General features: G+C 35.7%; 1 protein-coding gene across 1 annotated transcript in view; it reads right to left on the bottom strand.

Moving 5' to 3' along the window:
* Nucleotides 1-6,411: 6,411 nt before the first annotated feature.
* SPRED1 (sprouty related EVH1 domain containing 1) overlaps nt 6,412-26,229 on the bottom strand; it is a 111,610-nt gene continuing 91,792 nt past the window's right edge. Inside the window, exons 5-7 of the mRNA XM_004751073.3 lie at nt 25,810-25,962; nt 13,234-13,335; nt 6,412-11,511 (exon numbers count right to left, since the gene is read on the bottom strand). Of these exons, the coding sequence (XP_004751130.1) occupies nt 10,861-11,511; nt 13,234-13,335; nt 25,810-25,962 (906 nt within the window). The 3' untranslated portion in view covers nt 6,412-10,860. The remainder of the gene's footprint in view (nt 11,512-13,233; nt 13,336-25,809; nt 25,963-26,229) is intronic.

Here is a 26,229-nt window from a genome sequence, read left to right as displayed (position 1 = left end):
GGGGCCTTTTTGGACAATCCAAGACAATCTATCTCAAGATCCTTATATTAGTCATACTTGTAGAGACCAATTTTTTGATATAAGGTAACACAGGTTCCAGGGAATAGGATCTATTATCTTTGAGGACCATTATTCAGCCTACTATAGTAACTTAATCCTTTCTGGTATCCTCCATAACTCCATCTGAAGTGGGCGTGTGGAGGCTGCATAGCTTTCTCTGCCTGTTTCTAGCTGGTGGGAGTTTAGTCCAAAGATTGTCTTGTCTTGAACTTTCCCAGAGTTCTGGTTGTTGATTCTTGTTGTTGTTGATTTCTTTTTATTTATTTATCTTTTAAGATTTTATTTATTTGACAGAGATCACAAGTAGACAGAAAGGCAGGCAGGGAGAAAGGGGAGCAAGCTCACTGTGGAGCAGAGAACCCTATGTGGGGCTCGATCCAGGACCTTGGGATCATGACCTAAGCTGAAGGTGAGGCTTTAACCCACTGAGCCACCCAGGCGCCCCTGTTGTTGATTTCTTTTACCACTTTCTGAATTGGATGGCTTCTTGAGAAGCACAGGGGAGCTTAGAAATTAGATACTGGTACAACTAATAAATAACAATTTACTTCTGTTTAAAAACACTACCATGTATTATTAGGTTTATTCATATTAAAATTGGAAAAAATTAAAAGCCTAAGAAAAATATCATTACACAGAAGATGATTTTTAAATGCAGAAGAGGAGAAATTCTCTATTATGATACATACAGATTAAACCTATAGCATGTCATCAGAAGTAGAGATGATTTTAACTAATTGTGGATCAAACTACAAGAAATGAGTAAGTACCAGTCTTTACTAAACACCAAAGACTTAATGCCAACCCATTCCAGGACAATGGCTTCTTTATCAGAATGTGAGGTACTGCAGACAACATGCTAAAGGCTCAGCCTGACTTCCCAGTTAGTCCTTTTCTAGGTCTTCAACACATAGACTTAACATCTTTCCCCTCTCCCCCCAAGATTTCACTTACTTATTTGAGAGAAAGAGCATGCATGAGAGAAGGCACAAGGTGTGTGTGTGGGAGGCATGTAGAGGGAGCCGCAGACTCCCCACCAAGCAGGGAGCCTAACAGGGTTAGATCCCAAGGATCCTGAGACCATGACCTGAGCTGAAGGTAGATAGACACTTAACTGACTGAGCCACCCAGGGACCCCAACATTTAATATCTTTAAGTGGCTTTTATATAGACAGTCATGAAACTAAGCCCTTTGAAAATCTAGTATTGCTCAAGCAATCATTCGTGGATAAAAATAAGTTAGAGTATAGTAAGAGGAAATGCAGAAGATGAGAGAAAAAAAAATCAAGGATTTGAAGGAAAAGAAGGCAGAATGAACAAAAGCAATAAAGGAATAGAAATCAAAGTTGAGGAGAAACCTGGGACTTAACAAGGGGACAATGGAGAAAACCCCACCAGAGGCAGAACAGTAGCTAGGAGAGTGGGAGTCAGAAAGAACAGGGTAAGAATTTCAGTTCCCACAATTAAGAATGTAGGTAATATTTTCTTAATTTTGGTATGCCCTCAGTTTCCTAATTTGTGAAATGGAAGTGATCATGCCTACTTCACAAAGTTACTAAGGAATTAAATAACATCTGTGAACATATTCAATCCAGTGCCTTGCACCTAACAGGCATATAAATGTTAAGTTCTCTTTCCTTATTGCCTGACCACAAAGTACAAGTGGGAAGGAAAGGAAAGAGTAGGGGAAGTAACTGTCAAATTAGGGGGAAAATGTATGAATTCTGAAACTATGATCATGGAAAAGACAAATGTCCCATGGACATAGGTAATAAACCAATTCTAAAAATAAGATACAGAAGAGTGAAAAAGTGGAAGCAAGAAGTGGTCATGGAAGTACAGGCAAGAGGTGAGTGAGGCTTGGACTAAGATGGTGGTGGTGCACCTAGCAAGAACCATTCGATTCGCAAACTATTTTAAAGTCTTCAATGAGGAAAAATTCTTGGATCAATTGGGTAAATTATGATTATTTCTTAAAATAAGGCAGATTGGAGGTGGAACATGTATAGAGTGGGAAATCAAGAGTTCTGTTGTGGACTTACTGAAATGGAAATGCCCGAGACAGCCAAGTGGAGATGTCAAGTAGAAGACCTAAAGTGGATGCACCAGCAGATGCATGACAGGTAACTGAGACGAAATAATATCCCCTAAGGGAAGTACTGCTAGAAGAGAGGGAATCTATTACTGTTTCCTGAGGAATTCCAACTTGTAAAGGTTGGAAAGATGAGGAGGATCTAGCAAAGAGAGGAACCAAGGAAATAGAAGAAAGCCAGGATCATGTAGTGAAAGGAAGGAAAGAATATGTCAAAAGCTGGTCCATGAGGTGTGTTCATCCACTGGATTTAGAAATGTAGAGTTGGTGGGGACTTTATTGAGAGCATTTCAGTGAAATGGTCAGGACAAAACTCGAGGTAATACATGAAAACCCAACCTCTGAAGCCAGTATTGGGTTTTCTATTTAAAAAAAAAAAAAAAAAATTTCACTGGGGAGCCTGGGTGGCTCAGTTAAGCGCCTGCCTTTGGCTCAGGTCACGATCCCAGGGTCCTGGGATCAAACCCCACATCTGGCTCCTTGCTCAGGAGGGAGTCTGTTTCTCTCTCTTCTCCTCCCACCCACCCCACTCACCCTCGCCCACCCCTCCTCCCCCATTCCTGCGCTCTCAAAAAAAAATCTTTAAAAAAAAGTCACAGCCGATCATTAAATTTCCCTTACAAAACCTTCCAGTGGATTTCTGTCATCCACAGAATAAAATCTGAAATCCTTTCCATGAGCTTCAGGTTCCCAGAAGATCTGGCACTTGCTATCTCTGTGACTTTATCTCCTTTCACGAGCTCCTGCACGCTGCCCACTCTAGTCATACTGACCTTGCAGTTCCTTCAACAGGCCAAGCTCCTTTGCATTTGCTCTTCCTTTAACCCGGATGGCTCTGTTCCAATTATCTTTTAAGTAATCAGCTTTGCCTGAAGACATGACCTTGTGACCTTCGAAAGGGAAATCTGTACCAGGTAGGCTACTTTTGATGTTTTTTTTTTTTTTTGAAAAAACAGGTTGTAAAAAGCAAAGAAACCTTTTGAATATGGGCTCACCTGATTATGGAGCTACTGATTTACTTATAATACTAACAGCAAAAGGATCTCATAGGTTTCCAGCAATTGACTCTTCTTTTACCTAAGCTCTTAGAAAACAACCACCACTACCACAATTAGACAAGCTTGTATTAAAGGGAATGGGGACTGGGGAAGGGGGGAGGAATGGCTTTAAGGAAAGGGGAACATACAGTTTAAAGCCCATCAGTTTTTTAAGTTTGTACCATACATTTCAAGTTGCTTTTAATTCCCTAACTGATCCTAAGTGCTCAACTATTCTTCAAAGTCACTTATCATTTGACCCCTCACTCCCACCATAAACCATTCCTTTTGTTTGTATTTGGGTATATATCAGTCTGAAGATGTCTACTTTTTATCATTACCCTGTTGAGTCTAAAGTGCTTTCACCTTTCAATCATATTTAAAATATAGACCATCCTTTGGTAAATACAAAAATGTACAAGTGACTCAATGCCTAATCCCTAGCATTAGTTCGGAGATGACTTGTAGTAGGATAGCAGCAGTGAGGATAAAGGAACACAGATTTAAGTGATATGCAGGAAAGAGAACTGTAAAAAACTGGGAATTAATGGTGAAAAGTAAGAGAAAATGAGAAACTGATGATGACCAGGTTTCTGAGACTACTGCATAAACAGTGGTATCACTATGCATCAAGATAGAGAGGAGAGAAAAAGGTTTAAGGAATGGTTGGGTGGGGGGAAATTAGTTTGGCGCTTACTGAATTTGAGGTGCCTGCAAGAGATGTATGCATTTAAAAATGCAGGCTGTGTTATTAAATGAATGACCCTGCATTAGTATCTTAACCTCCTTAGGTCTGTTTCTAAATTTGCAAAATAAGGGTGGTGTGTAAATCTCTAAAGAGAGGTTAGGATAGACCCAGTCCTAAAACTTCAGTGACCTCAACTTTATCAGCAATCTTAATTTGGCTTGGATCCTTATTTCTTTCTTAGAAGTTTAGAGTATCATCCTATCTGTGTGCATTTCACTTAGAAAATTTAACAAGAACTTTAAAAAGGAACTGTTAACTAGCTAGGAATTCACAAATTCATGCAACTTGTTTTCTCTTAAATTTTAAGTGATAGGTGTAAACCTGGTGATTCACAGACCTGTACCCCTGGGGATAAAAATATATGTTTATAAAAAATAAAAAATTAAAAAAAATTTTTAAGTGATAGTCAAACACACATTTAAGCTTGTTGGTCATTCCTGGGAATAATGCAGGCACTTTTAAAAGAATTATAATACACTGATGAAATTACTTCTCTATGTATTTTTCACCTCATGGATTTGGAGAGATTGGAGATATTCCTCTAACAGGGAAAAGGAGGGAGGAAAAGACAAAGGAGGCAAAAGGGGCTTAAGTTGGACAAGTAATATCCATAAGATCTACACCACAACACATTTTAAAAAGAAAGAAATCACTTAAATTACTATCTTGCAATTTGACAATACCAAATTAAAAATTAGTAAGAAATGGAAATTAAACAGGTCTCCTTAAGTTTTATCATCCAGAATAATCTTATTTCAATATTAGGAATCCTAGAGTTCTTCCTTTTTCAAATTGCACATAACCTCTTGGTTATTGCAAATTACTTCTAGGTTAAAATTAAGTTTGAGGGAAGAGGGACACCAACCTCATTGTGACATGGGTATAAGGTGCCTGGACACTAAATGCAACTCGGATTCAAATACAGGCTTTGTGGAAGAGCTGACATACAAATGGCTTACTATTTTAAATAAGAGTCCAGAATCCAGAAGACTCATTTGAGAATATTGTTTCCTACTGCCTCAACAGGAAGTATCACTGCTTTGGTGATAAAGAATCCCTCATAATCTTCAAGGAAATGACATCCAATTGGGCAAAATGAACAATACCACACACTGGACAGCATGTATGTCTTCAGTACTTTCTGTTGGATCAGCACCAACTGATAAATCTTGGTACGTTGAAGTATTACCACAATCTTACCCTCCCAGTTTTAAGGATCCCCACAAGCCATAATGCAGACGTGCACCACAACTGAGGAAGACAGATGACTAGGAGAACCAGAATTGATACAAAAGAGTGGGAATTAAGAAGTTATTCCCTTATATAATTTTCCAGCTTAAATAAAATTTCATTTTAACAGAACAGTATTGTTTTAAGTACATCCGTAACCCATGTAACAACACATAAAATTGTCTTGCGACTAAAAGCATAGATTTTGAAGTAAGGCAATTTGGTCCAAATCCTGGTGCTTCTAACGTGATCTTGGGAACATTTTTTAATCTCTTAAAGCCTAAACCTCCTCTTTAATTAAGAAAAAAAAAGGAAGACAATACTTCATTATGGGGTTGAGAACTGAAAAGTGATCATTTAAAATATATTATGTAACAAAAATAAAACCTGAGACAAAAGAAAAACACCATTTCAACTATGATTTTGTTAGACTTTTATTGTTAATATATTTTTTGAGCCATCATTTCAAAGGATCTCTATAAAACTGCAAATCTTAAAGCAGTTAATTTTAAAGGAGTCAACTCCAGTTTTATTATTAATACCAGTGTTTTTTTTCTTTCAGGACCACTGTGAGCATGACACTAGACTGATGGCCAAGCAGAAACCCTAGTTTGAATTCTCTGATGTAAAAACTATTCTCCTTACTTGTGGATATTAACTTGACTGTGAAGAATATAAAGCAAATTTCTGAAAACCTGTAAATAAGCACATGAGACTATATTTCATAATTCATGGTAAACAGTTAATTCTTGATTCTTCAAGTAAATGTAACTGTAATACAGTAATCTAAAAGTTATTCTGGTGTTGAAATATGCTATCATTTTTGAGTACTGTCCTATTAATTTTTTATCCAGAATAATTAGTTATTTTTGTTTATATTACAGATGAAACTCTGAAACCAAGTAGGACACACAAAAAATCAGTAGTAGTCTTGGGTTAAAAATTTCCCACATATCTTTCAAGGATTATCATTTAATCCAGGTTTAGTGGTAACATGTTCCCAAACCAATAAATATAACATGTTTATATTTATTGTATTTACCTACTTATAAGTAACAGACCATTAAAAAATCTGGATACAATCAAGGGTGAATAAAATGTCAATAAGATGAACTATACACATGAACTTTCAGTTTTTACCTTAAAAAATTACCCAAAAAGTCCATTTCTACTGCTTTCTCCTTGAGAAATTACTATCTCTTATGTGATAGTTTGTTATCCTCTAGAAGATTAAGAAAAAGTCCTTTTGTATTTCATGATAGGTTTAATCAGGTAATTAAAACAAATTCTTATATCATCTGATATGTCCAATTACATGGGTATGATGTAACAAAAACAGTTACAAACTTATATATGCATATTTACATTATATATCCAAACTATCAAGCTAATCAACTATATCTAAAGAGATACATTATGACATGAGTTAAACAATTTTTCATTGCTTATTAGGAAGAATGCAGTCAAGCTTTTAATGGAATATACAAGTGAGGCACTTTTGAGGTCAAGAATAGAAAGCAAATGACACTACATACTGGCAATGTTCACAAAAATCTATGTGAATCTTTAATACAAAGGTTTTTCATCTATATTATTCTTGAAAAGTTTCAAAACTAGCAACTTACGCAATTTAAGGAGCTTTCAGGAACAATGGCTAACATCAGTGTATCAAAGCATATGAAAGTTTTATAACCACCTGGCTGCTAGGCAAACAGTACCTTAATACCTTAAAGCCCTTTTTTTGTTGTTGTTGTTTTTTGGTTTATATAAATCACCTCAGGTTGTGATTTCTTAATGTTTTGACTTGCTGCAAAACACCTTATGGTACTATTATTATCATGGTTTATAGACCAATTTTTTTTTAAGTGCAACAACAATGCAAGTTTCTAGTGCTTTCCGTTCTACTTAGAAATGTGATCCTGGAGGTCAAATTAAGAATGAGAATATTTAGTGAAGAATCTGTTTTCTAGGTAACTGAAGTTTTCAAAGTTTTATATAGAAAAATGTTACACTTACTTAATGCATCTTTGGGCTAAAATTAAAAACTCAGTCTTACCCACATATTCCAAAGAGTAATCACAAAGCCTAAAGTAAATTTCAACAAAAGAAACATCCTTTAAATTGCCCATCTGGAGGAAAGGACAGGTTTCCTGTACTTTGAAGACATATGGGTATTAGAAAACATCTCTGTGGCATTCAGTTAAGGGGGTGAGGTGGGGAGTAAAAGAAAAAATGCAAGACTTACCCAAGATAGCAGATGGCACTATACACATGAATTGAAAGTGCATTTGTATTACTTCAAAAGTTCTTTTTAGGCACTGCTGAATAACCAATGAAAATAGGTAGTTTCAAATTTTCCCCTTTAAATTTTAACCCCTGTCCCAACATCATCCCAGAGACATACACACATTCTCTGAAGTTGTCATCATCAAATATAGGTGCTGTTTATTTATTTATTTTTTAAAAAAAACTCCCTGGTTGGTAATGGGAGGAAAATGAGAATACCATTTTGGTAATGGCTTTTGCACGTTAAAAGAATTAGTTTTATAAATGCTTCGGCACATCCATTAAGTTTGATTGCCAGTTCCAAATATCAAGAAATATTTTAAGACAGGATATGTAAGAAAAAAGTGCTTAAAATCTTTCAGTGACCAAAAGACACATTAGAGAAAACGTTCATTTTACAGCTCCTTTAAGATATTTCTTACTCTTGCTTTCTCTGTTTGGAGGTGACCACTACTTAAATAGCCCTTTTTATTGGTAGTAGTGATGAACCCTATTAGATCCTAATTGCCACCTCACGTCTCTGGTCTATAAATCATCCAGTAGGTGGTGCTGAAGTTCCATACCGCCTATTTCTTCAGCCTCAAATGATTCCCCTGTCAAGGCAGGAGAAAAATCATTTAATTAGCAGTTCTGAACACAACAAGCCATCAGACCAAAGTTTTTCTTGTTATGCCATCTAGATGATTTCATTTTCAATATTTACTATAACTTAAGCTGGTTTAGCCATTTGCTTATACTGCCAGATTAAAAAGCAGAGAAAGGTTTAAGAGGAAAAGCCAGTTGGCAGTGCCAAGTCTATATGCAGAAGAAAATGTTCCTGAACATATCTATACACGTTTTAAAAATGAGAAATTTAAACTATCCTTCCCCCCCCCACATAGTTCTAACTTACTCAAAAGAACATTTCCACATAGGGATTCAGATAACATTATATTATCAGTTAGTCTTCTAGACTGGTTTGGAATTTGAGTATGTTATCTATAAAGATCCAAGGTGAAATAAAAACCATTTCATCACCATAGTTTTTAATGAAGAAACTTGTTTAAAATTGTAAAGGAAAAAATGGGAATGGGATGGCAAAATCTTAGCAGCAAAGTGGTTAAACAAATTGAAAATATTAATGCACAAACATTAAAATATTAAAGCATATATGTTGCATATAAAATACAGTACAGAACCAGGAGTTGCACTATACTGATTAGTGCTTAACAGAAGAAATGATTAAATTTGTTCTTCCCAGAAGTATATACACAGTTCATTTCCACAGCATTTTCCTATAGAGCCAGCAAGTTATTTTCTTCAGTTATTCACACCTTGCTCAAACCTGAATTATGAACTCAGCACTTATAAATATGAAAATTCACTCACAAGGAAAACCAATATTTCCATTTTACCAGTAAAAAGTAATTTTGAAAGTTAACAGTCTATTCTAGGAAACCAAGTTTAGCTGAAAACTTCAAGGATGAAGATCATCTGGTGTAGCAGTGTTCAATTATATAAACAGTAAAAATAAGTCTTAAAACTGCTGCTACAGTGTCATATTTTGGATTTAGTTCATCCAATTGATTTTTAGTACAAAACTAGAAATAACCTCTTCTTCATAACATCTATAGTTATCAATATATTTTTCTTCTTTTCAATGTGAAATAATACTTCAAGATGATCTATATACACAATGTTGTCAGTTCAAGCTGTCATATAAATATAAATGCTTTCTTAAAAAAAAGTATTTTACAGACAGATAGTGTTATATACATTGTTCAGTTTGATCTGGGGCAAAAGAAGAAAGCTAACACAAGCTTAAGTGTGATATGTAAAAAGAACGATACATAAATGACATTTTAAAACCTGCATAGAAATGAGCTTCAAATGGTAGTGTGATTTTAATTTTATCACTTCGGAAACTTCAAGCCATTAAAAAAAAGGCACACTTCTCAACTTTATCCCTCTAAGGGAATGTTCTTAAAGAACCCTTTACTTGTTAGAGTTTTAATGTAACACTTAAAAAGACAAAGAAAACAAAAAACAGAGAACAACAAAAAAACAAACCAACCAGACAAATTGACCCCAACTACTTTAAACCATTTGTTGGAACATTTATCCAACTACTTAGTAAATAAAACATCCAGTAATACAATGCTCTGCAAAAGAAATAAAATTATATGTACAAGACATTTCATTCACAATGTTGGATTAAATACTTTCCTGGGACAGTTTAGTATACACTTTAACATAAATTTTGCTTTTGGCAAGTTTAAATAAAGTAAAATGCAACTGGGAAAAGTTATTGTTATGTGAATAATAAGCACTGAAAATTAAGCTTAAAAATTATTAATTACAGCTGAACATATTCTAGTTTAGCAGAATGATAAATGGAGATCTCAGTAGGAAACTTTTACATGAACTATCCAGTTACACTTTTTGCCTTGTAAAACATTTGTAAATGCAATATGATTTTTTTGAAGGAGGAAACTCTGAAAGAAAACAACTTGCTGGTTGAATACCACAAAACAAAACAAAACAACCCAAAACCTCACTTTTTTCTATAATGTTTACTCAGTCTCTTTTTATATAAAAATAAGTGTTACGTTCCCATCAGAACATTAGACAATTACATCTGTGCTTTAAAATAAAATTGGTCACTCAAGGCTATTAGGATATTTTTAAAGATTTTAGATTACCAGAATGTACAGACAGAACTCAATATAAACTGTAGCCAAAGGGAAATGAGGATGAAAATAGCAAATCATTCACATGGAATAAAAACATTATTAACTAGATGAGTAAAATATTCAAAACATAATGGAATGTGACAGTAGATATATGTACATCTACTTGAGAACTAGGAAGGGGAAGAAAAGTTTAATATGTGATAATTCGTACCTTATATTTAGTTAAATATAAACATTTGTTATTTATACATAAAACCACTTTCAAAAAACAACTAATAAATGATTTAGTTGTACTTGTTTTATTTCTTATAATTCCCAAGTGTTAACTTTCTTAGACTGATATCAACTGTCCCTTAGTGCACTTTTAGTTTATGTCTTAATGAATTTAAAACTCTAAAAGTCCCATCACCTAATGCATAAATATACAAAAAAGCCAAAAATTAATCCCTTTTAGGTTGGATATTTTATGCTCACTTTTTATAGCCAATAACCAGAAATAGTTTCCTTTTGCAAATACTCTTTACAACCTGTAACAAAACATGCCATGCACTCAAGGGAAAAAGTTAGGCATGGCTAGCATTTGTGAAATGCCAAGAACTAACAAGTTCTGCTTCCTCCACGTGTGGCCCCAGACACCAGGCAAGATTTCATATTGCTTGCCAAAAGCTTCCACAAATCCAAGTTAGCTAATTCCTGGAAACAAAGAATTTAAGCTCGTTTTGGCACTGGATCCTTTCATCCAGCAGCTTTATGTTTCCCACCACAGCACCCACATGCCTCACCACAACGATGGCACATTCTCAAGGGGACATAGCAGCACATACATGGTACAATGAAAGACAAAGCTACTAGGGCTAACCATCGTAAGCAGAACTTGTCATCACTAGTGTCACATGAACAGGGATCAGAAAAATCTCCCTCTGAGTCTGACATACAATGATATAACATGCTCTCTGCACAGAGCATGCAACTAACTTGATATATGCATCTTTTAATAGGGTCTGGAGCATCCTGACATTTTCCCCTGCCATTTTCTTCATGATTAAACCTTTCTTGGCAGTATACACAGCGGGAACGTTCACCATCTTCTTTTCTTCGTTTTGACTTCTTAAATTTTAATGAGGAAGGCTGTGTCTTAAATACCACAGAGTCTTTGAGTGAACTTAACTTAGTCTCATCTCCACATGAGTACAGATAGTCTGATTTTTTACTGTCTGGTTTAGAAAATTGAATATTGGAATCAGTATCATCTCTCTCTAAGTCATTTTTCCACATGTCAGGATGTCTGTAGTCTGCATACCGACGTATTAAGATATCTCGAGGGTTTATTCTGACAATCTCATCCTCATCTTGAAAGCTGACGTGACGGATTGATTTCAAAGGGACCTAAAAAGGAAAGAGATGAAGACGGCAATAAGAATGGTGAAGGTTAATTGTATATGTCAATTTGGCTAAGCTGCAGTGCCCAAATATTTGATCAAACGTTATTCTGGATGTTTAAGTGAAGATGTTTCTTGGATGAGATTAATCTTTAAGATGGTGGATTATGAATGAAACACATTATCTTCCACAACACAGACAGATTTCATCAATTAGCTGACGGCCTTAACAGTATGAAGACTGAGCACCCCCAGAAAGACAGAATTCTGCCTCTGGATGGATGGGACTGCAACTCTTCCCTCAGTCTCAAGCCTGATAGCCTACTTCATATTTTGCCTATGTATCTTCACTATTCCATGAACCAATTCCTTAAAATAAATCTGTGTGTGTGTGTGTGTGTGTGTGTGTGTGTGTGTATACATATATATATATGTGTATATATATATATGCAACTAGTTGGTTCTGTTTCTCAGGAGAACCCTTACTCATACAGATTCTAGTACCATGAACCGGAGTATTGCTGTTAGTAAGTACCTAAAAATGTGGAAATGCATTTAGAAATGGGTAGAGGCTAACAGAGTTTTGAAGTGCATGTTACAAAAAGTCTTGAAGAGACTATTGTTAGAAATACATTAGGGATGCCTGGGTGGCTCAGTCAGTTAAGCTTCTGACTCTTGATTTCAGCTCAGATTATGATCTTGGGATCGTAGAGTCTGCTGGAGATTCTCTCCCTCTCCCTTTGCCACTCCTCCTGATTATACACGTTCTCTCTCACTCTCTAAAATAAAAATAAATAAAATTTTTAAAAAGGGGGGTGGGGGAGGGAGGGGAGCAGAAGTGAGGGGAGAGGAGGGGAAAAGGAAAAGAAATTTGGGCATACAGAGAGGCAACAGGGGTGTGGATGTACAAAAGAAAAGACCATGTGAGGACACGACCAAGAAGCAGACATTTACAAGCCAGGAAGAGAAGGCTCAGAAGAAACCAAATGTGCCAACATCTTGATTTTGTGACAAAATAATTTTGTTTTATTAAGCCACTTCATCTGATACTTTGCTATGACAGCCCTAGCAAACTAATACACATACACACTAATACACACACACACACATATATATAGCTTGGCTATATGAGTCTCTGAAAATGACTTAAAACACATTACACCCACTTATTCTCATTCCCTCCCCTTCTAATCTTCTCCCAACCCCCTTTCTGGGTATATTGTCTTCCTGAGGCCCAGGAGCAAATGAAATCTTTCTGGAGATAAACCAAATGGGGTCTAAATCAAAATGACCTTTTCCCCTTTATCTATACAAGTGGGCTTCTTGTAGTCACATTTGTATTTCCTAGTCCTAGCCCTTGGACACAGTAACCGGTCTGCAGGAAAGCACCTGGATCCAGGTTGAGGCAAACTTCCATTCTCAAGATATTATGGAACTGGGGCTAAAAAAACCCCTCCAGATCTGGGCTACAGAAATGGTGCATACAGTCTATTAAATTACCAATATATAATTCCTATCAGCTTTATCCAGTGATAAACATACAGGGGCAATCCCCAGACTCAAACCAGAAACTTGGATAGAGTTTAAGTAATCATAAATACAGCAAATGTACACATGAAAAAACTTTTCTAGTATAATTCAGCTACATGGAGAATGAGAAGGACTAAAAAATTTCACCTATTTGTTAATTAGTTATATTCTATATCGGAAGATAAAACTAAGAACTTACCCTATTTTGGGACTTCAGACTTCCACAATCCTTGGATATTTGCCGTTGTACATATTCTATACTTCTGCTCTGAATGTCTAGGCCCGGATGACTGAACGTTATCTAAAAAATAAACAATTTCTACTTAAGTGACAAGAGAATGTATTTATTTTTAATAAAACCATGTGCAGTATGTATTCCAAAACTTTATAGCCTATTAGTAGTGAAGCTTTTCAAAACAGTTTTAAGAAAAAAGAATCACTTGAATTATCCTATTATTTAAACTTAGGTCATTCGTCACACATTTATTTTTATTTTTAAGATTTTATTTTTTATTTCAAAGAGAGAGCACGAGAAGGGGGAGGGTCAGAGAAGCAGACTCCCTGCTCAGCAGGGAACCCAATGGGGGACTCAATCCTGGGACTCCAGGATCATGACCAGGGCTGAAAGTTGGCCACTTAACCAACTGAGCCATCAAGGCACTCTTCCTTACACATTAAAATTTTAATTTTGAAAGTAACACGAACTTCTGGTTTCTGAATCTGCATGTGAGGAACTTAGTAATTGCCATTCTGTCCTAACAAGCAAAAAACCTAAATATCACTAACTCTTCTCAGATCTGTGATAGAGAGGATGACACAGTGTAAACCACTGCCTCCAAGATTGGAGACAAACAGGAAAATAAAGGGAGTCACAGCTCACCAGAGCAGATTCATGAGCAGAAATTGCAAGAGAAACCAGTGCTGAGGTAGGAAAACCTGAACTATAATTGATGGGGTCCCAGAGCTCAGTGTACATATGGAGTTAAAAACTCCAAGTGGAAGCAGTCATAGTGAAGCTCTCGAAGTTTTGTTGGGATTTACCTCCAAGAGCTCAACCAGGTTCTTGCAGTAAATACCAGAGAAATCCCTGCATGCTTTCAGAAGGAGGAGGGGAAAATGAACCTTTTGTAACTATGTCATAATACTCCTTTTTTGTTTGTTTTTTAAACAAGGTTTGCCCTCAGGAGAAACTAGTTAACCAGAGCCTGACCTAGGATATTATCAGAGCCTACTTGACCTAGGAAAAGAGAGCCAACTTTAGTCAACTCTAACCATGTGACCCAACTAAAAAGTTAGAAAAAAACTGCAAAATACTTGTGGAGTTCACAGTCCAGAAGCATAGGCTCATTCTAAAAGATAGACTTAATCAAAGGACTACGGAATGCTTCCCCTCCCCACCACATACTAAAGACCTATTTATAGCAGTTCCTTTTACCCAGTACATCATGTCTAGCTTTAAGAAAAAAGAAAAAATTTGTAAAACATATTGAAAGGCAAAGGCAAAAACACAATTTGAAAAGATAGAACAAGCATCAGAACGAGACATAGCAGGGCTGTTGGGATTAGGAGACTAGGAATGGAAAACAACTATGATTAATATATTAAAAGCTCTGATGGATAGACAGCATGCAAGAATAAATGAGCAATACAAGGAAAGAGACAGAAACTAATAAGGAATCAAAGAAATGCTAGGGGTCACAAACATTAAGAGAAATGGAGAATGCCTTTGCTGAACTTATTAGACTGGACATGACTGAGGGGAAAAAAAAATCTCTGAGCTATTTAAAATAGTAACGACTGAGAATTCACAACTAAATTAATGTCGGACATCAAACCACAGACACAGGAAACTCAAAGAACACCAAGCAGAATAAATGCCAAAAAACACACTACACTCAAGAATATCATTTTCAAACTATAAAAACTCAAAGATAAAAAAATCCTGAAAAATGAACAAAAACAAAAGTTCCTCACTTACAGAAGAGCAAAGAATTACATCTGACTTATCCTCAGAAACCTTGTATGTAAGAAGACAGTGGAGTGAAATACTTAAGGTGGTGAAAGAAAAAAATCTGTCAGCCTAGAATTCTGTACCTTGCCAAAAAGCAAACTTCAAAAAAGATAAAGACTTTCTCAGGCAAATAAAAACTAAAGAAATTTGTTGTCAGTAGACCTGCTTTATAAGAAATGTTATGAAGTTATGAAGAAATGTTATGAAGGAAAATGATATAGATCAGAAACTCAGATATATGTAAGAGTAAAGGAGCACTGAGAAAAAAAAAATTATTTTCAAAATAAAATACAATTTCATTTTCTTCTTATTATTATTTTTTTAAGATTTTATTTATTTAGCAGAGAGAGAGAGGGAGAGAGAGCAAGCACAGGTAGGCAGAATGGCAGGCAGAGGCAGAGGGAGAAGCAGGCTCCCTGCTGAGCAAGGAGCCCGATGTGGGACTTGATTCCAGGACGCTGGGATCATGACCTGAGCTGACGGCAGCTGCTTAACCAACTGAGCCACCCAGGCGTCCCTCCTTTTCTTATTCTTAACTGAGCTGCAAATAGGAATAATACACTATGCTAACACTAATCAAAAGAAAGCAAATATAATTCATTTCAGACAAGGCATACTTCAAAGCAAACAAAGTTTACTGGTCATAAAGAGGGGCACTAAGGAGCACCTGGGTGGCTCGGATGGTTAAGCGTCTGCCTTTGGCTCAGGTCATGATCCTGGGGGTCCTGGGATCGAAGCCCACATTGAGCAGGGAGCCTGCTTCTTTGTCTCCCTCTGCCTCTCCCCCTGCTTGGGAACCCTCTCTCTCTCTCAAAGGAATACATTAAATCTTAAAAGAAAATAAAGAGGGCATTACATAATGTTATGAGATTAATTTTCTAAGACCTGCAATCCTTAATGTGTACATGCTTAAGAACAGAGCATTAGCTTACAGAAGGCAAAACCCGATAGAACCGCAAAGAGATACATAGGTACCTATTACCATAGCCGGAGACTTCAATACCCTTCTATCATAAAAGGACAGATCCAACAGGCAGAAAATCAGTAAGGACATAGTAAGGACATAATGAATTCAACACAATCAACCAAGCGAATATAAATGACATCTACAGACTACTTAATAGCAGAATACATATTTTCTCAAGCTCACATGAACATTAACCAAGACAGACCACATTCTGGGCCATAAAACAGACTTTGCTAAATTTAGAAGAATACAAATTACAGTGTCTGCTCTTACACCACAAAGGAATTAAACTAGAACTCAGCAACAGAAGGGTAAGCGAAAAATCCCCCCAAATATAGAGATTAAACAAAACAACACACATTTAAATAACATATAGATCAAAGAAGAAAGCAACAGAAAATAAGTAGTATTTTGAACATAACAGAAATGAAAATTGTGGGACAGAGTGAAGGAAGTCCAAATCTAAATATATTAGAGAAGAATCAGTAATCTAAGTTTTCACCACTGGAAATTAGAAAAAGAAGATTAAATCCAAAGGTAGAGTTCTAGCTAATGCAATAAGACAAGAAAAGGAAATAAAAGGCATATAGATTGAGAAGGAAGAAATAAAACTGATCTTGTTCACAGATGACATAATCATCTATGTAGAAAATCTGAAAGAACTGATAAAGTAACTCCTAGAATAAAAAATAAGGCCATAAGATACAAGATTTATATATAAAAGACAATCACTTTCCTATATATGAACAATAAACATACAGAGTTTGACATTAAAAACACCGTACTATTCACATTAGCACTCCACAAAATGAAATACTTGGGCACACATCTAACAAAATATGTATGTAACATCTGTATGAGGAAAACGATAAAATGCTGATGAACAAAATAAAAGAAAATAAATGCAGAGATATTCCACATTCAAGACTGGGAGACTCAATACCATCAAGACGTCTGGTCTACAGAGTCAATGAAATCCTAATTAAACCCCAGCATATTCTTTTGTAGATACTGACAAACTGATGCTAAAGTTTACAGAAAGAGGTAAAAGACCCAATATACCCAATACCATACTGAAGTAGAATTAAAGCTGGAAGAGTGACATTACCTGACTTCCAGGCTATATTAATCAAGACAGTGTGGTATCAGCAAAAGAACAAATAGATCAATGGAACAGAAGATATGACCCTGGTAATGGCGATAACTTTTTAGATACAACACAACCCATGAAAGAAAGAACTGATAATGTGGACTTCATTAAAAATTTAAAACTTCTGTTCTGCAAAATACAATGTCAAAATAATAATAAGACAAGCCACAGAGAAAATATTTGTAAAAGATATCTGATAAAGGACTGTTATCAAAAATATACAAAGAACTGTTAAAAACCAAACAACCCAATTTAAAAAATGGGCCAAGATCTCTAAAGGTATTTCACCAAGAAAGATACACAAATGGAAAGTAAGCAAATGAGAAGATGCTGCATACCTTAAGTCATCAAGGAAATGCAAATTAAAATAATGAGATACCGCTACACAACTAGTAGAATGGCCAGTATTCAGAACACTTAGAATGCCAAATGCTGGGGACAACATGGAGCAAGAGGAGCCCTTACTGACTGCTGGGTGGGAATTCAAAATGGTACAAGCTACTTTGGAAGACAATTTGCTAATTTCTTACAACACTAAACATATTCTTCCCACATGATCCAGCAATTGTGCTCTTTGATATTTACTCATAAGATTCAAAATCTTATGTCCAGACAAAAATCTGCACAGCAATATTTATAGCAGCTTTGAAGGGATAAAGTGTGGTATACCCAGACAATAGAGAGTATTATTCAGTATTTTTTTAAAAAAAGTCATGGAAGAGTTTTACATATATATTACTAATTGAAAGAAACCAATCTGAAAAGGCTATACACATTATGATTCCAACTATATGACTTTCTGATCCAGGCAAACTATAAAGATAGTAAAAAGATAAGTGGTTGCCAAGAGTTGTGTTTTGGGGGGGTGGAGTAGAGGTGAATAGAAGGAACACAGAGAATTTTTAGAGCAATAAAAAAACTCCATGATACCATAATGATGGATACACGTCATACATTTGTACTTGTAGTATAGGGAGAAAATCTTTGAGAAAATAATAGGGAGGAATTTGTAGAAACACCATCAGGAAAAGAATGATAAATTTAGTTGCATTAAAATTTAGAGTATCTATTCATCAAAAAACCCTTTAAGAGAGTGAAAAACTACCAGAAACTAAGAGATATTGCCCATAAATAAAACTAAAAATGGAGAAATGCTACTGAAAATTTTATTATTCAGATTACTCAGAAACAAGGTCATAGAAGACCACTTAGTTAAAATCATTTTATAAAGGAAAAATCACAGCTATTTCTATAATCTCACAAATGCTCAATATCTCTTATTCCTAGAACACGTGAATCCTATAGACTAATTTGTCTAATTTGTTCAGAGTCTTCTGTACACATCAATGTCAATGTTTCCTATACATGCTGAAGTAAGTCTTACATATGTTTGTACTAGCGGTATGCCTAGTAACAACAAAAACATGCAAACAACTGAAATATCCACTGGCTAGAGAAGAAGAAATAAGTGGTTGAGCTACCAAGAAAAGCACAGGAATGCAAAGCAAATAAAATCCAAGGTAATGGTTACCTCTAGAATGAAAAGCAAGGAGATGAGACTGGGGGTGCTCTTTAAGTTGTTTGCTGTTTTCTCAGGTGTTCATTATATATATTGTTTTCTATGTATTAAATATGTCATAAATCTTCCATCAGAAGCTCACTGATACATGTGCTTTTATTTGTCCACAATGAAATGACCTTCAGGAACTTGAAAGTAAGCAAAATTGAGTACAAGAGCTATAATGGCTTCTAGGCCTATTAGATCTAACTGACCTAATACCTGACTGAGAGCATTAACATTTTGAAAGAATGTACCTATCCATCAAAAGGATTTAAATAGCCTATAGAAGCACAGAAAATGAGTCAAAGACAAATACTTACAATGCCTATCTATGCATATCTTGAGGAAAAACCTAGTGTTTTTTTCAGCTAGTGTTAAGTAACAATTCTCCAGAGGTCTCATTTCTGCAGATCTGGTGAGGAAAGGCACTGTTTGCCTTTGTTTCAGACTATTTCTATGCCAAGATGTGTGTAAAGTGAAACCACTGAAGTATAATGTCTTCCCAGTTTTCAGTTAGGTTTGTTTAGTATCCAGTATGACTACAACACTGTCTCCCTCCCCGGCAAAAGTCAGGCAAAACTTACTGTCCTTTAAAAAAGACTTGGGTTCCCTAAGCCCAGGGTTCCAATGCTGTGATGCAAACTCAAATGAGTGTGCAACATCTACTGAGCATCTCAGCACCAACCCCAGGGGGCCTAGAAGGCCAGGGGGCCAACGCAATCATGAAGCTCAGGCTACTTTATTGTGCTGTTAGTAATAATGCCCTTTGTCTCTCATCTACCAGTCTTCTTTTCTGTCAGCATCCATAGAAACTGCAGGTTAACCTGTTAGCCAGGATGAAAATCTCAGACCTTTTGTACTTCTTGTCTAATCCTTTTGGCAAGATCATTCTGTTGTAGGGAAGGATCCCTCAAGCTATCCAGTCAAAGGCAATTAAACATCCAAGCACGTAAGTACTCTGTTGAGCATGTGTGCATGAAGCTAGATTCTGGCAATCATCTAGTATCTCATGAAGATCTATTTTCTGTAGACAATGTACTAAAACAAGCTACACTAGTACTACAGTCCACATGATAGCTTAAATTAAATTTTCCATTCTAATTTTTATTAAACATTTTTCTTAAATTTGATTATTTTATGCCATGAAAGATGACGCATGTCTTAACATCCTGACAAAATATGGTTTCTGACCTTCAAGTTTAAGGCCAGACTCTGTAATACAGGTAATTCATTCTGTGAGGCCTATTAGGGGACATCCAAATGGACAAGTGGAATACCACTATAACAGGACTGTGCCAAATATAAATGTGCATTATTCCTGTTAAGAAACTCTGTAATTACTTATTAAATGCATAGTTAATATCTACAGTAGCTTTAAGGGAGAATACCTACTCCACTCTAATCCCTAATAAACTGAGTTCACTTATTTTAACATCAGCAAATGGGTAATTAAATGTCTAGTTAAACAAACTCATAAAACATAACCCTTGTTTCTCTATGTCACATCAATCTTAGAGATAAGGAAAAGTTGTAAAGAAGCTGGAATTTAGATCCTAAAAGTCTGGCTCCAGAAGCCATGTTCAAAATCCCCATGCTAAGAGCTGCCTGGCAAATGTTTACTTCCCTCTCTGCAGTGACCTCGCATTATTTTGTAGTTTTCTGCAAGGCCACTATATTCTTCAACCACTCCACTACTACCATCATTGCCAAGCTGGGAGAAGGGCTCAGTTCTTCTCTCTCCCATCAGTCAAAAGAGTAGCTTAAAGTTTATAGTTCTCTCAGCCAAGAAAGGTAGGCCACATAAGTTCCCAGGGTCTGGGATGATATTAGTTTATTGTAACTTTGTGTCAGAGTCACCAAGATTTTTCCCACTGCTCAACTATATGAATCACAGGTCTACTTCAGGATGTTTATATATCCCACTCTCCTCCACTAATGAGTTTTTCTGCCCATCGCTCAAGATATTGGAACATATTTTGTATTTAAAAGTATTAAACTGGATACCCCCAATCTTAACTATCTTATTTCCTAGGAAGCCTAGATGCTAATGAGCAAATAATGACTCCAGATGGATTGTTCTGATTCCAAAAATCCCCGGAAAAGGTATGCAAACTATTTTCAGTCTCTATTTTTGCTATTATTTTTCTCAAAGTGAAACTGGCTTAAAATTACTTTTTCCTTCTTGTACCAATTAATTTTTCTTGCATTTCTTATAAAATTTCATAGTAAAATTAGACAAAAACATGCATAAACTATAGATAATTTCTATCTCCCAAATGAGGTAGTTTGTCATAGAGGTTGCTGTGAAGAGCAATGAGTTATAGAAGTGCTTTCCATAGTACTCAGCATACAGTAGAGACCAGCTATGATAAGGTTCAAGGGGCCACACTTAATCAGATTCAATGAAATATAAAGCTGCCTGTTTACCATAAAAGGAAATACTTTAATCTGAGTTAGAATAAAAAGGAAGAGAAGGAGAAGAGGAAGAAGGTAGAAGGAAGAAACATTTAACATTTGTAAATAACCTCAGAATTCTTATAATCAACAAGTATCAATCTAATGACATTCAGAGGTACTTAATGATTCTATGCATGAATTTCTTTGCTGACAAAAACTAAAGATATTGTTTCTGCTCAAGTGTAATATCAGAATCAAAAGCACTTAGTGAAAGACCAAAAGACTATAAAAATCTCATTTTAAATAGTCTTCTTGATTTCCTAAGACAATTACAGAAGTTAGATAAAATTATTAAACATGAAAACACATATAACACTTCTAACAACTAATCTGAAAATAATTAAATATGAGAATGAAAGTCATCTTCCAAAGTAAAAGCAGAACGATTTTCTGAAATTAATGTGTTGCTTTCAGTAATTTTTTTATTTATGATAAACACCAGGAAGAAATACTACCAGGTTCCTTTATGCCACTTCATATACCATGATTTAGAGGGGAAAATGTGAAGAATATCGATATAAACTGCAGTTCTAGGTACTGGGGGAACACTCATGTGTTTGACAGAACAAATCAAGACAATCAAACACTATCAAAGAAAAAAGAGTCTCATCTTCTTAGAAGGAGAAAAAAAAAGCTTCACCAATAGATGACAATACCAATGTGTTTGAAAAATGGCCAACGTGAAAACGAAAGGGCCTATAAATTCTGAGGACAGGGGGGAAAGTGGAACTTCATTCAGTGAAGTAAACAATTAAAAACTATCTGATCACATGAAAGATTTGAGAGTCATCTTTTTCACCATGAAATAATCACAAGTTTATTTAATGATGATACACATCATTCAGAATAGAAGAGCCCACATGTCCTAACATACAACCTTCGGATATTAGGTCAATCTTTCACTCTGTGCTAACAGGAGTGGGAAGTGGGAGTGGTCCTATATTGGTGGTGACAGAAGTAACTGTCCTAGTCTTGCCCATCTCAGATAATGGCATCGTTACTCATTCTCTTGCTTAGACCTCAAACTTAGAAGGCATCCTGGACTCTAATCTATTATCCAGACTCTTTTGGCTCTTCCTTCCAGAATTTACTCCTTATCTAACCAATTCTCATCATTTCTATCTAGTCCAAATCACCAAAATCTTTCACCTGGATGAAAACAATAGCTTCAAAATTGGTCTTAATTCCACTCATGACCACATCCTAACTGTCCATTCTCCACACAGAAGCCATAATAATGTTTTAAAAATGCAACTGGGACCTTAATTGGAGATTAAAAACCTTCCAATTGCTTCTCATTGAAACTAGAACAAAATTCCTACTCCTCCCAACAGCCTACTCTATCCAAACTCTACTAAATTCTCTAACTATAACTTGCAGTATATTTACCACCTTTGCTCACTAACTGTCAGGTCTTCTCTGACATACCAAGCTGCTGCTTGGATATCCCGTCCCTCACCCCTGGATTTTCACATGACTATTGTGTTTTGTTTTGATATTACTCATATCTTCATATAAATAGCTCCCCCAGAGGACTTTCCCTATCACCTTATAGCTCTATGTAAGTCCCCCTCTATATTCCTACTATTCTATTTCCCATTACTTTGTTTCATAGCACTGTTACTATCTATTATTGCTTTAACTTATTTATTGTCTATCTCCCTTACTAGCATTTATATCCTTCATGAGGCTAGGGATGTTATTTTTCTTGTTCACAGCTACTATCAGGGCTTAGAAGAGGGCCTGGCACATAGTAGGTGCTCTAGCATTTATCACATGTACATATTTCAAAAACATATCAATGTCTGCATGAATGAGTGATCTTCCTTAACCCCTAAAATAACACTACAGGAGCAAGTTTTATTATCATTGATATTTACATATGAGGAAACAGTAAGACGGAGAGCATTAGTTTTGTAATCTGAAGTAAATTAAAAGGACAGGATTTAAAACTAGATCTGTCTTTGTCTGAAGCCCAAGATCTTACCAACTGGTGGAGAAATTTCTATCCAGGAACAATTTTTCTCCCGGTGCCTAGCTTGGTTCTATTAAGCAAACAAGACCATATGAAAAACAGCAAAGTAACAAGTTTAGGGAGGAAATGTAAAACATACAGATTAAATTTACACAAGGCAAAAAAAGAAACATCTCTTTGCTCAAAGGATGCCATGAATAGCCTTGCCAATCTCTTGCCAATCAGCCGTAAGTATGATTAAACCAGGATCTGGCACTTGACACAAAGGCAAGCCATATACTTACAAGATAGTCTAGAACAGGAGCTCTGCCCAAAAGTGGCAAAGTTGGATAGTGTGCAACATTTTATCTCTTCTTTGCCTAACTGGCCCATCCTGTAACCTTGGAATGGAGAGCTATGTAGCATATATAAATAAACCTTCCTTGAGCTGAACCAATAGGCTTCCTTCTTGTAAGAATATGGAATTGGTTTGGGACTATAAGGATCCAGGTTAGAATGTCATGTTGACTGAAGAGCTAAGCCTGACATTCTAAAAGTCATAATACACTACTAATCAATGAGGAAACAAAGAACCTAGACCCCAGGAAAAAAAGAATGAAATGGGTATGTAAAGAGAAACAGAGATAAATGGCCATGCTGAGTTTGTATGAAAAAGATAGAGGGAAAGAGTGGGAATGAGGAAAGAGAGAAGCTACTTAATGCCTAGCATCTCAAAAGTCCTACCTGTATTTATCCTCAAAATGAATCCTGAGGAATGCCACTGAGTCATTAAAATAAAGTCTCACACGGCACTGCCCCCACCCCCGCTGGGTAAATATATACAATGAAACACTACGCATCCAACAAAAACTTTGCCCTTTGCAACAACAAGGTTGGAACTAGAGGGTATTATGCTAAGTGAAATAAGTCAGGAGAAAGACAATTATCTTAAAATCTTTCTGATACGTGGAATTTAAGAAACAATGCAGAGGATCATAGGGGAAGAGAGGAAAAAACGAAACAAGACAAAACCAGAGAGGGAGACAAACTGTAGAGACTTATAGGAAACAAAATAAGGGTTGCTGGATGAAGAGATGGGTGATGGATACTGGGGAGTGTGTTGTACTGAGCACTGGGTATTATATAAGATAGATGAACCCTACACCCTGTACCTCTGAAACAAATAACATTGTGTGTAAAATTAAAAAATTATAATATAACGAAGTAAAGTCACCAAGTGATCCTAAATTAATCAAGTTCCCAGCACTGAATAAGACCAGGAATAAACCAAATCAAAACATCATTTGCTTCTAAGCTGATGCTGTTAGCATTTATCTATTCTCTCATTCAACAAATGTTAACTAGAGGTTCACTTTATTCAGAAACTTCTAGGTTTCTGAAGATATCAGGGAACAAACTAAAAGTACAAATAGAAAAATTAAATACATTAAAGTTAGGAAGTGATAAATGTTATGAAGAAAAATAAAGCAGAATAAAGATAGAGTAGTGATAGAAAAGTTGTTAATTTATTTAGACTACCCAGGGAAGGGTTCATAGAAAAGGTGACCTCAAGTGAGGGGTAAACTCCATGAAAATCTAGGAGAAAAATGTTCCAGATAGAAGGAAGAGCAAATGCAAAGCAAATTTCTTCCCTAACAAGCTGCATGTTTGAGATCCTCAGGTTAAAATGAGAATCATGAAATGAGAATCAGGTGGGCTTTAGTCATAGCCACAATCCCAACAGACACTAATACATCTTATAAATAACATATATCAAGAAGAGTACTTTAAAACATTTTTAATTTTTTTTTTTAAGATTTTATTTACTTATTTGACAGACAGAGATCACAAACAGGCAGAGAGGCAGGCAGAGAGAGAGGAGGAAGCATGCTCCCCGCTGAGGAGAAAGCCCAGCAATAGGCTCCATCCCAGAACCCGGAGATCCTGATCTGAGCTGAAGGCAGAGACTTAACCTAAAGGTGCCCCTAAAACATTTTTTTAAAAAGCACTTTGATTGGCTTCTGATTTTGTAGACATATACTGGGTATCGTTTAAACCACATGTCTTCATACTGAAACAGTTAAAATGCTTATTTAACAATGAAAGCATTTGTTTCTATTACTAAGAGAAATGGGGTCATGAATGGTCTAACAGATTTGATAACATTTGTGAGTGACATAAAAATAGGGTTACAGCCTACTATTAAGGTCTCATTTTTAGATCAACTGGAACAATTAGAAGGTTGTATACTGAGTACCCAAAGGAAACACTTTCACTAAGTTGATTTAGGAGTACATTACTAGTATCTGAGCTAAGCTACAAGAAACAACTCAATGAAATTTATCAGTCTATATGCCAAAACAGGTATGTTTGCTCAGGATATTTTTCACAGTATCTCTAATCTGAGAAGCTTCATGTAAAGTTAGGGAAACTTTTGGTTCCTAAGAGGCTAAAATGGCTTTTCCTCCCAGATAATGAAACTATAACATACTTTCCCTTTTCACCTTTATAATAAAAAAATATAAAGTCAAATTTATGGTTTAATTTAATCACATTCTCCTAGATTTCTGTTGTTTATTTTGTCTGACAAAGGCAGATAGTCTTAATGTTCTTCTCCAATATATCCAATTTCTATACATATGAATAATACACTGAAAAATATTTAATCTTCTCACCTGATTGGCTTGGCTTTGCAAGTAAACTCTTCTGGCATTCAGATCTTCAAAGGCAGAAGGTCTTGAGCTTCTATAAGGCTCACTGGTAACAACTGTCTCTTGCTGGAAAAGATGATCTTTCACTAGAGAACTGGAAGTGTCCTCTTCAGCTGCCTAATGGAATAATCCCCCAAATTCATTAGTTGCCAGGATATAAACAAAAACAAAGTAAGAGAGTTTCAGGCTAGCAAGTATTTAGCAAATCATTAAGTACCACTACCATCATTATAAATGGCAATACCCCAAACTCAAATAATTATGATTAGGGAGCCAGGTCAAAATAAAATAACAATAATATTAATAATAAATCAATTTTATGAGCAAAATGGGCTTCCCTCTGGAAGACAACTTAGGAAGAATCAAAAGCCTAACCATGCCACG

The sequence above is a fragment of the Mustela putorius genome, unplaced genomic scaffold (genome assembly GCF_011764305.1).
Source record: "Mustela putorius furo isolate JIRA1106 unplaced genomic scaffold, ASM1176430v1.1 tig00003898_pilon_pilon_pilon, whole genome shotgun sequence".
Taxonomy (NCBI): domain Eukaryota; kingdom Metazoa; phylum Chordata; class Mammalia; order Carnivora; family Mustelidae; genus Mustela; species Mustela putorius.
Note: the sequence above shows the minus strand (reverse complement) of the source record. Positions and strands in the feature narration are given on the sequence as shown.